This window comes from Anomaloglossus baeobatrachus, chromosome 3, assembly GCF_048569485.1.
Source record: "Anomaloglossus baeobatrachus isolate aAnoBae1 chromosome 3, aAnoBae1.hap1, whole genome shotgun sequence".
Taxonomy (NCBI): Eukaryota; Metazoa; Chordata; class Amphibia; order Anura; family Aromobatidae; genus Anomaloglossus; species Anomaloglossus baeobatrachus.
Window position 1 is genome coordinate 100745664 of NC_134355.1, and position 17164 is coordinate 100762827.

At 51.6% G+C, this 17164-nt stretch overlaps 1 protein-coding gene across 1 annotated transcript in view; it reads right to left on the reverse strand.

Annotated features, from left to right (window-relative positions):
- Positions 1–17164, reverse strand: part of ERLEC1 (endoplasmic reticulum lectin 1) — an 89919-nt gene that overhangs the window by 40685 nt on the left and 32070 nt on the right. The window contains exons 5-6 of the mRNA XM_075339346.1: positions 14046–14106; positions 409–449 (exon numbers count right to left, since the gene is read on the reverse strand). Of these exons, the coding sequence (XP_075195461.1) occupies positions 409–449; positions 14046–14106 (102 nt within the window). The remainder of the gene's footprint in view (positions 1–408; positions 450–14045; positions 14107–17164) is intronic.

A 17164-nucleotide genomic window follows, 5' to 3' on the forward strand; every position in this document is an offset into this window, starting at 1 on the left:
TGAGGGTCATTAGCATAACGCATCAGATGCTCTCGCATCAAATGCTAAATGTCCATGTGTCTTTAGCCTAGATGTCACTATATGAGTGGATGTACTCATGGATACCTAAGCTGCAATGCCCTGCACATGAGGTAAGAGACATGGCTATATCAGGAGAACTATACTACATTTCTAAGTGGAGATATTTCCTTATACCATTACAACTACTACATATTGGGATAGGATCTTGGAGATGGGAATATTCTTTTAAAGTAGACACTCCGCTTCAATAAAAAGATGTGGAATACAAGACACCATAAGTGGCATGTTGCACTCTGGGAAAAACATTATATTACAAGATTTCTTTTATCCACTGCATACATAACTACATACTGCAAATAAAGCGAATAATGGCCTCTCCTTACTTACGGCTTTATGGATTCCAGCTTTTTCCTCTTCCTGTTTCTCACCTGTTAAATACAAGAAGAAAAAGAGAATTTTGTTTACTTACCGTAAATTCTTTTTCTTATAGTTCCGTATTGGGAGACCCAGACATTGGGTGTATAGCTTCTGCCTCCGGAGGACACACAAAGTACTACACTAAAAAGTGTAGCTCCTCCCTCTGAGCATATACACCCCCTGGATAACCAGATCTAGCCAGTTTAGTGCAAAAGCTGATGGAGAGTAGCCACCCACAAGTAGAGATAGAGCAAGAACCGGAACAACCGGAGCCTCTGTCTACAACAACAGCCGGTGATAACACGCGGAACAAGAAACTGCCAACAGACAACAGGGAGGGTGCTGGGTCTCCCAATACGGAACTATAAGAAAAAGAATTTACGGTAAGTAAACAAAATTCTCTTTTTCTTTATCGTTCCTATGGGAGACCCAAACATTGGGACGTCTCAAAGCAGTCCATGGGTGGGAATAAACAGAAAACTGAGAAGTAGGCGGAACCTAACTTCACAAATGGGCGACAGCCGCCTGAAGGATGCGTCTGCCCAAGCTCGCATCTGCCGAAGCATGAGCATGCACTTGGTAGTGCTTTGAAAAGGTATGCAGACTAGTCCAAGTGGCAGCCTGACAGACCTGCTGAGCCGTAGCCTGGTGCCTGAAAGCCCAAGAGGCACCGACAGCTCTGGTCGAGTGTGCCTTGATCCCCGGCGGGGGAGACACCTGAGTACACTGGTAGGCATCGGAAATGGCCGACCTAATCCAACGAGCTAAGGTCGGCTTAGAAGCAGAGAGGCCCTTACGCCGACCTGTGGTTAGCACAAAAAGAGAGGTGCACCGCCTAAGAACAGCGGTGCGAGACACATAGATCCGGAGCGCCCGCACCAGCTCCAGAGTACGCAACGCTTTTTCAAAGCGATGAACAGGAGCCGGACAAAAGGAAGGCAGGGAAATGTCCTGGTTAAGGTGGAAAGGAGAAACCACCTTAGGGAGAAAGTCCGGAGTCGGACGGAGAACCACCTTATCTTGATGAAAAACCAAAAAAGGTGACTCCGAAGAGAGCGCAGCCAAATCAGAGACTCTCCTGAGGGAAGTTATGGCCACTAGAAAGACCACTTTCTGTGAAAGACGAGACAAAGAAACCTCCCTAAGAGGCTCAAAGGGGGGTTTCTGCAAGGCCGTGAGGACCAGATTGAGGTCCCAGGGATCCAAGGGCCGCCGGTAAGGCGGAATGATGTGAGACGCGCCCTGCATGAAGGTGCGCACCTGAGCCAGCCGGGCGATACGCCGCTGGAACAACACTGACAGAGCAGAGACTTGTCCCTTGAGGGAATTGAGGGATAGTCCTAGATGCAGACCGGACTGTAGAAAGGACAGAAGGGTCGGCAAGGAAAAAGGCCAAGGAGCATGGCCGGAAGAGCGACACCAGGACAGGAAAATTCTCCAGGTCCTGTGATAGATTTTGGCCGAGGAAGACTTCCGAGCCCGAGTCATGGTGGAGATGACTTCAGGAGGAATACCAGAAGTCGTCAAGATCCAGGACTCAAGAGCCACGCCGTCAATCTGAGAGCCGCAGAATTCTGGCGGAAAAACGGACCTTGTGAGAGAAGGTCTGGACGGTCCGGAAGATGCCACGGCACCTCTACGGACAGATGGAGCAGGTCTGGGTACCAAGCTTGCCTGGGCCAGTCCGGAGCAATGAGGATGACCCGACGGCCCTCCATTCTGATCTTGCGCAGGACTCTGGGCAAGAGAGCTAGAGGGGGAAACACGTAGGACAGACGAAACTGGGACCAATCTTGAACCAGAGTGTCCGCTGCAAAGGCCTGAGGATCGTGGGAGCGAGCCACGTAAACCGGAACCTTGTTGTTGTGCCGGGATGCTATTAGATCCACTTCCGGAGTGCCCCACTTGCGGCAGATTGACCGAAACACTGCCGGATGCAGGGACCACTCGCCACTGTCCACGGTTTGACGGCTGAGAATCTGCTTCCCAGTTTTCCACGCCTGGGATGTGGACTGCGGATATGGTGGACTTGGAGTCCTCCATCCATTGAAGGATGCGTTGAACCTCCAACATTGCCAGGCGGCTGCGTGTCCCGCCTTGGTGATTGATGTAGGCAACCGCTGTCGCGTTGTCTGACTTGACTCGGATGTGCTTGCCCGCCAACAGGTGGTGAAAGGCTAAGAGAGCTAGAAGCACAGCTCTGGTTTCCAGCACATTGATCGAGAGGGCTGATTCGGACGGAGTCCAAGTGCCCTGTGCTCTGTGGTGGAGATATACCGCTCCCCAGCCGGATAGACTGGCATCCGTGGTGAGGATCACCCAGGACGGGGCCAGGAAGGAGCGTCCCTGAGACAGAGAGAGGGGCCGAAGCCACCACTGAAGAGAGCCCCTGGTCTGTGGCGACAGAGCCACTAACCTGTGCAAGGAGGAAGTCCGCTTGTCCCAACAGCGGAAAATGTCCAGCTGCAGAGGACGCAGATGGAACTGGGCAAAGGGAACCGCCTCCATTGACGCCACCATCTGACCCAGCACCTGCATTAGGTGCCTGATGGAATGACGGCGGGGCCTCAGCAGAGAGCGCACCGCCAGATGGAGGGACTGCTGTTTGACTAAGGGCAGCTTCACAAGTGCCGGCAGAGTCTCGAATTGCATCCCTAGGTACGTGAGCCTCTGGGTCAGAGTCAGAGTGGATTTGGGCAGATTGACAAGCCACCCGAATTGGACTAGAGTGGCGAGAGTGAGCGAGACACTCCGCTGACAGTCTGCGCTGGATGAAGCCTTGACTAGAAGGTCGTCCAGGTAAGGAATCACTGCCAACCCCTGGAGGTGCAGAACCGCAACCACTGCTGCCATGATCTTGGTGAATACTCGAGGGGCCGTGGCTAACCCGAAGGGGAGAGCCACGAATTGGAAATGTTCCTCTCAGATTGCAAAACGTAGCCAATGCTGGTGTGAAACTGCAATTGGCACATGCAGATAGGCATCTCTGATGTCGATGGATGCCAGGAAATCCCCTTGGGTCATTGAGGCAATGACTGACCGCAGAGATTCCATGCGAAAATGCCGCACCTGAACATGCTTGTTGAGAAGCTTGAGATCCAGGATGGGCCGGAAGGAACCGTCCTTTTTGGGGACTAGGAAGAGATTTGAGTAGAAACCTCTGAACCGTTCCCGGGCGGGAACCGGTACAATTACTCCGTTGGTCTGCAAGGATGCCACGGCCTGAGCGAAGGCGGCGGCCTTGAAACAGGGGGGAGTTGACAGAAAAAATCTGTTTGGCGGGCTGGAAGAGAATTCTATCCTGTAGCCGTGGGAGATGATATCCCGCACCCACTGATCGGAGACGTGTTGAAACCAAGCGTCGCCAAAGTGGGAGAGCCTGCCACCGACGAAGGACGTTGCTGGCGCGGACAGATAGTCAAGAGGAGGCTGCTTTAGTGGCAGCAGCTCCTGCGGTCTTCTGTGGACGCACCTTTGTGCGCCAGTTGGATTTTTGGTCCTTGGCTGAGTTAGTGGACGAGGCCGAGGGCTTAGAGGACGACCAGTTGGAGGAACGAAAGGAACGAAACCTCGACTGGTTCCTACCCTGAACAGGTTTCCTGGTTTTGGTTTGTGGCATGGAAGTACTCTTCCCGCCAGTAGCTTCCTTAATAATTTCATCCAGTTGTTCACCGAACAGCCTGGACCCAGCAAAAGGGAGTCCAGCAAGGTACTTCTTTGAAGAAGCATCTGCCTTCCACTCTCGAAGCCACAAGATCCTGCGGATAGCGAGGGAATTAGCCGAAGCCACCGCAGTGCGGTGAGAAGCCTCCAGCATGGCAGACATGGCATAGGATGAAAAAGCGGAAGCTTGGGAAGTTAAGGCATCCATTTCGGGCATAGATTCCCTGGCGAGGGAATGCATCTCCTCTAGAGAAGCAGAGATGGCTTTGAGAGCCCACACTGCTGCAAAAGATGGGGAGAACGAGGCCCCTGCTGCCTCATATACCGATTTGGCCAGAAGGTCAACCTGGCGGTCAGTGGAATCCTTAAGGGAGGTGCCATCAGCCACTGATACAACAGTCCGGGCTGAGAGTCTAGACACTGGGGGGGGTCTACCTTTGGTGAATGAGCCCACTCCTTGACCACCTCAGGTGGAAAAGGAAAACGGTCATCAGAACCACGCTTTGGGAAGCGTTTGTCAGGACAGGCCCTAGGCTTGGTCACAGCGGCCTGAAAACTGGAGTGGTTAAAGAACACACTCTTTGTCCTCTTAGGCAAGGTAAACTGGTGCTTTTCTGCCAGAGAGGGTTGCTCCTCTGATACTGGCGGATTGAGATCCAGTACCGAATTAATGGACGCAATCAAATCACTAACATCTGACTCACCTTCGGACAGATCAATGGGGCACATGGAGGTAGCCTCCGAGCCCCCTGTAAAGGCATCCTCCCCGTCCGGCGAGTCAGCTTCAGAAGCAGAGCCGCGAGACGAGGAAGGAGAGGGAGCCCTGCGTCTCCTCTTAGGAGGACGGGGTCTGGGACCAGATGAAGAATCCTCTGTGAGCTCCGCTGAGCGAGCCCTAGCAGCAGAGGCGCCCTGAGAAGGGGGCTGATGCATGTTCAGCAAAGTCCGGGACAGCTGTCCCATGGAGTCGGCAAAAGACTGGGAGATTGACCTAGAGAAGGATTCTACCCAAGCCAGGGGTTCAGCCACCGGAGCCGGAGGGACCACTGTGGGTGCGATTCCAGGCTGAGGCATTGTCAGGTTAGAGCAGGCATCACAATGTGGATATGTGCTCGGTTCAGGCAGCACGAGCTTACATGCAGTGCATATTGAGTACAGCCTTGCAGTCTTGCTCCTCGTGTGAGAGATGCTGCTGGAGTGGGGGCTCTGAGCCAGAATGACCCCCAGAGAGTATATAAGAAGGTCCACAACCGGAGGTTGTGGCTTACCAGACCGTTTGTGTGCCCTCCAGATCCCACAGCCCGGACCCCAAAGCAGCTTAGCAGGGATGCTGCAGCCAGCGCTGATCGCAGAGAAAAACGCTGATAAAATGGCGCCAGAGCAAGGAGAGGGGGCGGGACCTGCTCTGACAGCGGGATCTGGAGGGCCAAGGAGACTTACAGGGGAGGGGACATGTACTCAGAGAGGAGTGTCCCTCCCCTGTGCCAAACGGCCGCTGGGCGGAGCCGCACTGTCCCTCTGCATGATTGACATGCGAGGGCAGTGAAATCGAAAGTAGGCCTCAGGCGAAGCCGGGGCCTAAATTTGAGCGATGCGGCCGGCGCGCAGGCACCATCGGCGCGGTTCTCAGGCGACAGCCAGAGAACCGGCCGGAAATGTCAGAAAAGTTACACAGCACACTCTCCCACCATAATAAAGTACAGGGACCCCCAGAATATAAACGTCTCAGGTACTTAGCTTGCTGAGACGCAGGGTTCCAAGTCCCTGGGGATGAGTGCTCCGTCCAGCAGGATCCCGAAGGGCTGCGGATGGAGACCGGTCTCCTGCAAAGCATGGAGAACCGTGCTGGCTCCCACTTCAAGCCAGAGCCCGAGGGATGGTGAAGGAGCGCGGCATGTAAGGCTCAGGCCTTGGAATCAACCTTAACAACACCGCCGACACAGTGGGGTGAGAAGGGACATGCCGGGGGTCCAGGCTTGGACCCGCTTTTCTTCAAACTCTTTCCAAAAATGAAAAATCAGATGAGAATGCATGTGTGGATGTATGCCTCCTGAACACAAAGCAATGAACTGGCTAGATCTCGTTCTCCAGGGGGTATATAGGCTCAGAGGGAGGAGCTACACTTTTTAGTGTAGTACTTTGTGTGTCCTCCGGAGGCAGAAGCTATACACCCAATGTCTGGGTCTCCCATAGGAACGATAAAGAAAACCCTCCTAATCATACAGTCCTGGTCATTGTGGCCAAGTCATTTTTACAATATAACACTAAATAGAAAAATCATCACGATAGAATGGAAGGTGTCATTCAAAAGTACAATTTGTCCTGCAAAAAACAAGCCTTCAAACATCTGTATGTTGATGAAAAAAATAAAGCTATGACTCTTGGAAGAAAAAAAAAAAAAAAAAATCACCCATTGAGAAAGGGGTTAATTGTAATACTACCGTGTTTTTCCAAAAATAAGACACTGTCTTATATTTTTTTTGCCCCCTAAAAAAGCGCTAGGGCTTATTTTTGGAGGAGGTCTTATTCTTGGAGAAACACGGTTGGGGGTAAGTTTACCCCCCAAAAAAGCAGACCCCACCACTTCCCAGGAGACTCATACTCACCAGACCAGGACGTCTGCGTGGTTCCCAGGTCCTCCTGTGATCTCCAGTCGGTGCTGCACGCCGTCCTACCCTGCTGCTAGCTGACACACACAGCAGATCGCAGGCACACACAGCAGATCACACACACAGCAGATCACACACAGACACACAGCAGATCACACACAGCAGATCGCAGGCACACACAGCCGATCACAGATTCACACACAGCAGATCGCAGATATACACAGCAGATCACACACAGCAGATCACACACAGGCACACAGCAGATCACATATATACACAGCAGATCACACACAGCAGATCGCAGGCACACACAACCGATCACAGATACACACAGACGATCACAGATACACACACAGCAGATCGCACACAGCCATCACAGATACACACAGCAGATCGCAGGCACGCACAGCCATCACAGATAGACACAGCCGATTGCAGACACACACACAGCCGATTGCAGACACACACACACACACATCACATCACATCACATCACATCACATCACATCACATCACATCACATCACATCACATCACATCACATCACATCACATCACATCACATCACATCCAGCACTTACAGCAGCAGGGAATGAGAGCAAGTCACGTGTCCGGCCGCAGGTCCTGTTCGTCGCGCTCCACTGCACTGCCTCTCAGGATTCTCCCGGCGAGAAGAGATCGGTGTCACTGGATTAGGTGAGTGTGTATGCGATCCGATGTGTGTGCGATCCGATGTTTGTGTGTGTGTGATTTGTTGTTTGCGTGTGAGCCGATGTTTGTATGTGCGATGTGATTATGTGTGCGATCTGACTGTGTGCGATCCGATGTTTGTGTGTGAGATCTGGTGTGTGTGTGTGAGATCTGGTGTGTGTGTGTGAGATCTGGTGTGTGTGTGTGAGATCTGGTGTGTGTGTGTGTGAGATCTGGTCTGTGTGTGTGAGATCTGGTGTGTGTGTGTGAGATCTGATTGTGTGTGTGTGTGAGAGCTGATGTGTGCGGGTGTGTGATCACTGCAGGTCCTGCTGCTCGACGTCTGGTGAGTGTAATTGCCGGGTCCCGCTGTGTATAATGCAGTGTCCTGCAGTATCTGTATCTTTTTTAGCTGCATGGACACTTCATTATTGATCCGGGACTAGGGCTTATTTTCGGGGGAGGGCTTATATTTAAGCCTTTCTCCGAAAATGCTGAAAATCCCTGCTAGGGCTTATTTTTGGGGGAGGTCTTATTTTTGGAAAGAAGGGAATTTTGTTTACTTACCGTAAATTCCTTTTCTTCTAGCTCCAATTGGGAGACCCAGACAGTGGGTGTATAGCTACTGCCTCTGGAGGCCGCACAAAGAACTACACTTAAAAGTGTAAGGCCCCTCCCCTTCTGGCTATACACCCTCCCGTAGGAGTACGGATTCCTCAGTTTTAGTACCAAAGCAAGGAGGAGGAAAGCCAATAACAGTTTCAAAAACAAATTCAATCCGATAACAAGATCGGAGAACTTAAGAAACAACATGAACAACATGTGCACCCGAAAAACGAAACCCTAAGAACAAATAGGGCGGGTGCTGGGTCTCCCAATTGGAGCTAGAAGAAAAGGAATTTACGGTAAGTAAACAAAATTCCCTTCTTCTTTTTCGCTCCTAATTGGGAGACCTAGACAGTGGGACGTCCAAAAGCAGTCCCTGGGTGGGTAAAAAGATACCACATGAACGGGCTGTCAGACAGCCCTTTCCTACAGGTGGGCCACCGCCGCCTGAAGGACCTGTCTACCTAGGCTGGCATCTGCCGAAGCGTAGGTATGCACTTGATAGTGTTTGGTAAACGTGTGCAGACTCGACCAGGTAGCCGCCTGGCACACCTGCTGAGCCGTAGCCTGATGCCGCAATGCCCAGGACGCACCAACGGCTCTGGTAGAATGGGCCTTCAGTCCAGATGGAATCGGAAGCCCAGCAGAACGGTATGTGTGAAGAATTGGTTCCTTGATCCACCGCGCCAGGGTGGATTTGGAAGCTTGCGATCCCTTATGCTGACCAGCGACTAGGACAAAGAGCGCATCAGAACGGCGTAGAGACGCCGTGCGAGAAATGTAAATCCTGAGTGCTCTCACCAGGTCCAACAGATGTAAACCTTTTTCAAATTGGTGAACTGGATGCGGACACAAAGATGGCAAAGTGATATCCTGATTGAGATGAAAGGAAGAAACCACCTTGGGAGAAAACTCTGGAATTGGACGCAGTACTACCTTGTCTTGGTGAAACACCAGGAAGGGAGATTTGCAAGATAACGCCGCTAGCCCGGACACTCTTCGAAGAGACGTGACCGCCACAAGAAAAACTACTTTTTGTGAAAGCCGAGAAAGGGAAACCTCTTTCAAAGGCTCGAAAGGCGGCTTCTGGAGAGCAATGAGAACCTTGTTCAGATCCCAGGGTTCCAATGGCCGTCTGTAAGGAGGAACGATATGACAAACTCCTTGGAGAAACGTGCGTACTTTAGAAAGTCGTGCCAAGCGCTTCTGAAAGAATACGGATAGCGCGGAGACTTGACCCTTAAGAGAGCTAAGCGACAAACCTTTTTCCAACCCAGACTGCAGGAAGGAAAGAAAAATTGGCAATGCAAATGGCCAGGGAGAAACCCTCTGAGCCGAGCACCAAGCTAAGAATATCTTCCACGTCCTGTGATAGATCTTAGCTGAGGATGGTTTTCTAGCCTGTCTCATTGTGGCAACAACTTCATGAGATAAACCGGAGGCCGCTAGGATCCAGGACTCAATGGCCACACAGTCAGGTTCAGGGCCGCAGAATTCAGATGGAAAAACGGCCCTTGAGACAGCAAATCTGGACGGTCTGGTAGTGCCCACGGTTGGCCTACCGTGAGATGCCACAGATCCGGGTACCACGACCTTCTTGGCCAGTCTGGAGCGACGAGAATGGCTCGATGGCAGTCGGACCTGATTTTCCGGAGAACTCTGGGTAACAATGCTAGAGGTGGGAACACATAGGGGAGTCGGAATTGCGACCAATCCTGAACCAAGGCGTCTGCCGCCAGCGCTCGGTGATCGTGAGACCGTGCCATGAAAACTGGGACCTTGTTGTTGTGCCGTGACGCCATCAGATCGACGTCCGGCGTCCCCCAGCGGCAACAGATCTGCTGAAACACGTCCGGGTGAAGGGACCATTCTCCTGCGTCCATGCCCTGGCGACTGAGAAAGTCTGCTTCCCAGTTTTCCACGCCTGGGATGTGAACTGCGGATATGGTGGACGCTTTGCTTTCCACCCACGTCAAAATCCGCCGGACTTCCTGAAAGGCTTGGCGACTGCGTGTTCCCCCTTGGTGGTTGATGTACGCCACCGCCGTGGAATTGTCCGACTGAATCCGAATCTGCTTGCCTTCCAGCCATTGTTGGAAGGCTTGCAGAGCAAGGTAGATTGCTCTGATTTCCAGAACATTGATCTGCAGGGTGGACTCTTCCTGAGTCCACGTCCCCTGAGCCCTGTGGTGGAGAAACACCGCTCCCCACCCTGATAGGCTCGCATCCGTCGTGACCACTGCCCAGGACGGAGGAAGGAACGACTTTCCCTGTGACAATGAGGCGGGGAGAAGCCACCAACGCAGAGATTCCTTGGCAGTCTGAGAGAGGGAGACAGTCCTGTCGAGGGACGTCGACTTCCCGCCCCATTGGCGGAGAATGTCCCATTGTAGAGGGCGCAGATGAAACTGCGCGAACGGGACTGCCTCCATTGCTGCTACCATCTTTCCTAGGAAATGCATGAGGCGCCTCAGTGAGTGCGACTGGCTCTGAAGGAGAGATTGCACTCCTGTCCTTAGCGAACACTGCTTGTCCAGTGGAAGCTTCACTATCGCTGAGAGAGTATGAAACTCCATGCCAAGATAAGTCAGAGATTGGGTCGGGATGAGATGCGACTTTGGAAAGTTGATAATCCACCCGAAACTCTGGAGAGTGTCTAGTGCCACCTTCAGACTGTGTTGGCATGCCTCTTGAGAGGGTGCCTTTATAAGCAGGTCGTCTAGATACGGGATGACCGAGTGGCCCTGCGAGTGCAGGACAGCTACTACTGCTGCCATGACCTTGGTGAAGACCCGGGGGGCTGTTGCCAGACCGAAAGGTAACGCTACGAACTGCAGGTGTTCGTCGTGTATGACGAAGCGTAGGAAACGCTGATGCTCTGGCGCAATCGGCACGTGGAGATACGCATCTTTGATATCTATTGATGCTAGAAAATCTCCTTGAGACATTGAGGCTATGACGGAGCGTAGGGATTCCATCCGGAACCTCCTGACTTTTACGTGTCTGTTGAGCAACTTTAGATCCAGGACGGGTCGATACGATCCGTCCTTTTTTGGGACTACAAACAGATTGGAGTAAAAACCGTGACCTTGTTCCTGAAGAGGGACGGAGATCACCACTCCTTCCGCCTTTAGAGCGGCCACCGCCTGCAACAGAGCATCGGCTCGGTCTGGTGGTGGAGAAGTTGTGAAGAAACGAGTTGGCGGACGAGAACTGAACTCTATCCTGTACCCGTGAGACAGAATATCCCTCACCCAACGGTCTTTGACGCGTGACAGCCAAATGTCGCCAAAGTGGGAAAGCCTCCCACCGACCGAGGGTGTGGGAATCGGAGACTGCAAGTCAGGAGGACGCCGTCTTGGCAACGGTTCCTCCGGCTGTCCTTTTTGGGCGTGACTGAGACCTCCAAGAATCTGAGCGTCTCTGGTCTTTTTGAGTCTTTTTTGACGAGGCGAATTGGGACCTGCCCGGTCCTCGAAAGGACCGATAACCAGACTGACCCTTCCTCTGTTGGGGTTTGTTTTGTCTGTGTTGCGGTAAGGATGAGTCCTTACCCTTGGAGTGTTTGATGATTTCATCCAAACGCTCTCCAAACAATCGGTCACGAGAAAAAGGCAAATTGGTTAAGCACTTCTTGGAATGAGAATCTGCTTTCCAATGTCTCAACCACAGGGCCCTACGCAAAACAACGGAGTTGGCTGACGCCACTGCCGTGCGGCTTGTAGCGTCAAGAACAGCATTAATCGCGTACGACGCGAATGCCGACATTTGCGAGGTCAATGGTGCTACCTGCGGGGCAAATGCACGTGTGACTGAGTCGACTTGCACAAGCCCGGCTGAGATAGCTTGGAGTGCCCATACGGCAGCAAAAGATGGCGCTAACGAGGCTCCAATCGCTTCATAGATGGATTTCAGCCAGAGCTCCATCTGCCTGTCAGTGGCATCTTTAAGTGCCGCTCCATCTTCAACTGCAACCAAGGATCTAGCTGCAAGCCTGGAAATTGGAGGATCCACTTTTGGACACTGGGTCCAACCCTTGACCACCTCAGGGGGAAAAGGATAGCGTGTATCTTTTAAGCCGTTTAGAAAAACGCCTTTCCGGATAAGCGTGGGGTTTCTGGATTGCGTCTCTAAAGTCAGCGTGGTCCAGAAAAGTGCTTAATGTACGCTTAGGATATCTGAAATGGATTTTCTCGTGCTGCGAAGCTGACTCCTCTACAGGAGGAGCTGGTGGGGAAATATTTAACATCTTATTGATGGACGCTATAAGATCATTAACTATGGCGTCACCATCTGGTGTATCTAGATTGAGAGCGGTCCCAGGATCAGAATCCTGATCAGTGACGTCCGCTTCATCACCCATAGATTCATCTCGCTGGGATCCTGACCATTGAGATGAATGTGAAGGCCCCTCATAGCGAGCCCGCTTAGGTTGCCTGGGGCCATCGTCCGAGTCAGAGTCTTCACCCTGAGGTGTATGTGCCCGTCCCGGAGCTTGGAGGTAATTCAGCTGAGGGGGACCAGGGGGCAATGATTGCACAGTGTCCGTGGCCTGAAGTACAGGCCTAGCTCGCAATGCGTCAAGAATTTGTGACATAGTGAGAGACATTCTGTCAGCAAAAGCTGTAAACTCAGTTCCTGTCACCTGGACAGCATTCACAGGTGGTACACCCTGGGTCACGTCCAGCAGAGGTCCCGACTGTGCAAGCGCCGCAGGGGCCGAGCACTGTACACAATGGGGGTCAGTGGAGCCTGCCGGTAGAAAAGTCCCACATGCGGTACAGGAAGCATATAATGTCTGTGCCTTGGCACCCTTGCGTTTTGCGGACGACATGCTGTTGGCTCTCTGCAATGTGAGAGAGTCTATAGCCAAAGGGCGACAAGCGCTATGCAGTACAAAGTATTTGCAGGAACAAAATACTAAGATTACTACTGGCACAAGAGGGGGTGAGCCCAAAGGGCTGCTTACCGCCCGCTGAATAGCGGGTAAGAGGCGCAGAATTCCTTGTCTGGGTCTCCCCGGCTCCCCTCTGCAGCTCAGCGTGTCAGCAGGAATGGCTGCCGGCGTCTGTGGAGAGGGGCGGTCCGTGGGAGTTCCCAAACAAAAGTGCGGGAAACAGTGTCCCCTCTGTGCCTATTGTGAGGGCTGGAGTATGTAAAAACGACTCCAGCCCTCAGCGCTGATGCACTGACCAGCGTCCCGCCCCTCTCCTGACTGGCAGGTCCGGGGGCGGGAACGAACGGAAATAGGCCGCAAAAGCCGGGGACTCGAGTTATCAGCGCGGCCGCCGTAAAAGCGCGGCCCGCGCTGAAGTCCCCGGCGCACCACAAGTGCCAGCCGCGCCGCAGTCCCAGCGGCCGGCGCGACCTTTTCCCAAAAGTGTGCCTGCTTCAGCGAAGCTGAATGAGGCTATGGCACAAGCGCCGCAGCGCTGATGTCCCCGGCGCACTACAACACCCAGCATGCTGCGGTGTGAGCGCCAAATGCACGGGGACACAGAGTACCTTGAGGAAGCAGGGCCATGTCCCTGATGTACTCCGCTCCATCCAGCATCTTCTCCAGGGGCTGTAGATGGAGCACGGTCTCAGTGCCTGGAGACCAGTAATCCCACTTCACCCAGAGCCCTGTAAAAAGGGATGGGGAAGGAATCAGCATGTGGGCTCCAGCCGCCGTACCCGCAATGGGTACCTCAACCTTACAAACACCTCCGACATACAGTGGGGTGAGAAGGGAGCATGCTGGGAGCCCTGTATGGGCCCTCTTTTCTTCCATCCGACATAGTCAGCAGCTGCTGCTGACTAAAAACAATGGAGCTATGCGTGCGTGTCTGACCTCCTGCGCACAAAGCTAAAACTGAGGAATCCGTACTCCTACGGGAGGGTGTATAGCCAGAAGGGGAGGGGCCTTACACTTTTAAGTGTAGTTCTTTGTGCGGCCTCCAGAGGCAGTAGCTATACACCCACTGTCTGGGTCTCCCAATTAGGAGCGAAAAAGAAAACACGGTACCTATGCATACACCGGTACTACATTGTTAACAAACCTGTGTCAGATGAGCTTTTTTTTACCATGTTCCCAAGGAAATATTCTTGAATATTAGTTTGCTGGGAAAGAAAAACAAAATATAAAGTCTAAGTACAAACTATGCATAAAAAAAAACAAAATCGGAGGTTAGCTCAAAGCATTTTATAGTCAGTCTTTGCTCCTCTATTGTTGTCCAGTAACATATACGACATAATAGATGACTAACTTCGTGTTATGTGATCTCATACTGTCACAAGAGGGTTGGCGGTGTGGTGACCCAAAAATGACAATTGTGATGATCTGATACTTTCTTTATTCCATTTGCCATATGGGTTAATTCATTTTATTTTCACATACATTGAACAATTATGGACTTAGCAGTCCAAAATATGTTTTGGGCTTTTTTTTTTTTTTTTTATTTACCGTATGTCCACTCAAACTTGCCTTTTTTATTATCTTTAAACATTTTTCAAACTTTTTTTTAATTACTTTTTCCTACATTGAGAAAGGGTTAAAATATTAATAATATAAGGATGGAACTACTTTTGCAGAGTACGACATTAATGGGGTGGTCCGGTACCTAAAATGCCCTTTATAAATATTTCTTTTTACAGCTTAGACACGGTCGTCATTTTCTAAAATACTCTACACTTCTCCGTATACAGCTAATACCTATACTACGCCTTGTGAAATTTCATTTGAGGGGAGTCTCAAACAGGATGTCACAGGAAGCTGGGGCTGCAATCACTTCCTCACAGTGTCTATCACCTCTTATGGAACAGGACGTCATCAGGGGTGGAGCTGCAGTCACTTATCTCAGTTTCTTTCATCAACACCCTTGGAAGATGTCCTGAATCCATGGAGCTTATTAGAAGCTGTGAGAGAAGTGACCAAGGTCGCAGCTTCTTACTGTGAAAGGAAAAGTCATAAGAGGGTGGTGATAGAAGCAAAGTACTGCATCTATCGACGCCACCTAATGATGTTTTCACAGTTAGAAGCGGTGGTGGTGGAGAGAGAAGCAAAGAAGGGAATTTTGTTTACTTACCGTAAATTCCTTTTCTTCTAGCTCCAATTGGGAGACCCAGACAGTGGGTGTATAGCTACTGCCCTCTGGAGGCCGCACAAAGAACTACACTTAAAAGTGTAAGGCCCCTCCCCTTCTGGCTATACACCCTCCCGTAGGAGTACAGATTCCTCAGTTTTAGTACCAAAGCAAGAAGGAGGAAAGCCAATAACAGTTTCAAAAACAAATTCAATCCGATAACATGATCGGAGAACTTAAGAAACAACATGAACAACATGTGCACCCGAAAAACGAAACCCTAAGAACAAATAGGGCGGGTGCTGGGTCTCCCAATTGGAGCTAGAAGAAAAGGAATTTACGGTAAGTAAACAAAATTCCCTTCTTCTTTTTCGCTCCTAATTGGGAGACCCAGACAGTGGGACGTCCAAAAGCAGTCCCTGGGTGGGTAAAAAGATACCACATGAACGGGCTGTCAGACAGCCTCTTCCTACAGGTGGGCCACCGCCGCCTGAAGGACCTGTCTACCTAGGCTGGCATCTGCCGAAGCGTAGGTATGCACTTGATAGTGTTTGGTAAACGTGTGCAGACTCGACCAGGTAGCCGCCTGGCACACTTGCTGAGCCGTAGCCTGATGCCGCAATGCCCAGGACGCACCCACGGCTCTGGTAGAATGGGCCTTCAGTCCAGATGGAATCGGAAGCCCAGCAGAACGGTATGTGTGAAGAATTGGTTCCTTGATCCACCGCGCCAGGGTGGATTTGGAAGCTTGCGATCCCTTATGCTGACCAGCGACTAGGACAAAGAGCGCATCAGAACGGCGTAGAGCCGCCGTGCGAGAAATGTAAATCCTGAGTGCTCTCACCAGGTCCAACAGATGTAAACCCTTTTCAAATTGGTGAACTGGATGCGGACACAAAGATGGTAAAGTGATATCCTGATTGAGATGAAAGGAAGAAACCACCTTGGGAGAAAACTCTGGAATTGGACGCAGTACCACCTTGTCTTGGTGAAACACCAGGAAGGGAGATTTGCAAGATAACGCCGCTAGCTCGGACACTCTTCGAAGAGACGTGACCGCCACAAGAAAAACTACTTTTTGTGAAAGCCGAGAAAGGGAAACCTCTTTCAAAGGCTCGAAAGGCGGCTTCTGGAGAGCAATGAGAACCTTGTTCAGATCCCAGGGTTCCAATGGCCGTCTGTAAGGAGGAACGATATGACAAACTCCTTGGAGAAACGTGCGTACTTTAGAAAGCTGTGCCAAGCGCTTCTGAAAGAATACGGATAGCGCGGAGACTTGACCCTTAAGAGAGCTAAGCGACAAACCTTTTTCCAACCCAGACTGCAGGAAGGAAAGAAAAATTGGCAATGCAAATGGCCAGGGAGAAAACCCTTGAGCCACGCACCACGCTAAGAATATCTTCCACGTCCTGTGATAGATCTTAGCTGAGGATGGTTTTCTAGCCTGTCTCATTGTGGCAACCACTTCATGAGATAAACCTGAGGCCGCTAGGATCCAGGACTCAATGGCCACACAGTCAGGTTCAGGGCCGCAGAATTCAGATGGAAAAACGGCCCTTGAGACAGCAAATCTGGACGGTCTGGTAGTGTCCACGGTTGGCCTACCGTGAGATGCCACAGATCCGGGTACCACGACCTTCTTGGCCAATCTGGAGCGACGAGTATGGCTCGATGGCAGTCGGACCTGATTTTCCGGAGAACTCTGGGTAACAATGCTAGAGGTGGGAACACATAGGGGAGTCGGAATTGCGACCAATCCTGAACCAAGGCGTCTGCCGCCAGTGCTCGGTGATCGTGAGACCGTGCCATGAAAACTGGGACCTTGTTGTTGTGTCGTGACGCCATCAGATCGACGTCCGGCGTCCCCCAGCGGCAACAGATCTGCTGAAACACGTCCGGGTGAAGGGACCATTCTCCTGCGTCCATGCCCTGGCGACTGAGAAAGTCTGCTTCCCAGTTTTCCACGCCTGGGATGTGAACTGCGGATATGGTGGACGCTCTGCTTTCCACCCACGTCAAAATCCGTTGGACTTCCTGAAAAGCTTGGCGACTGCGTGTTCCCCCTTGGTGGTTGATGTACGCCACCGCCGTGGAAT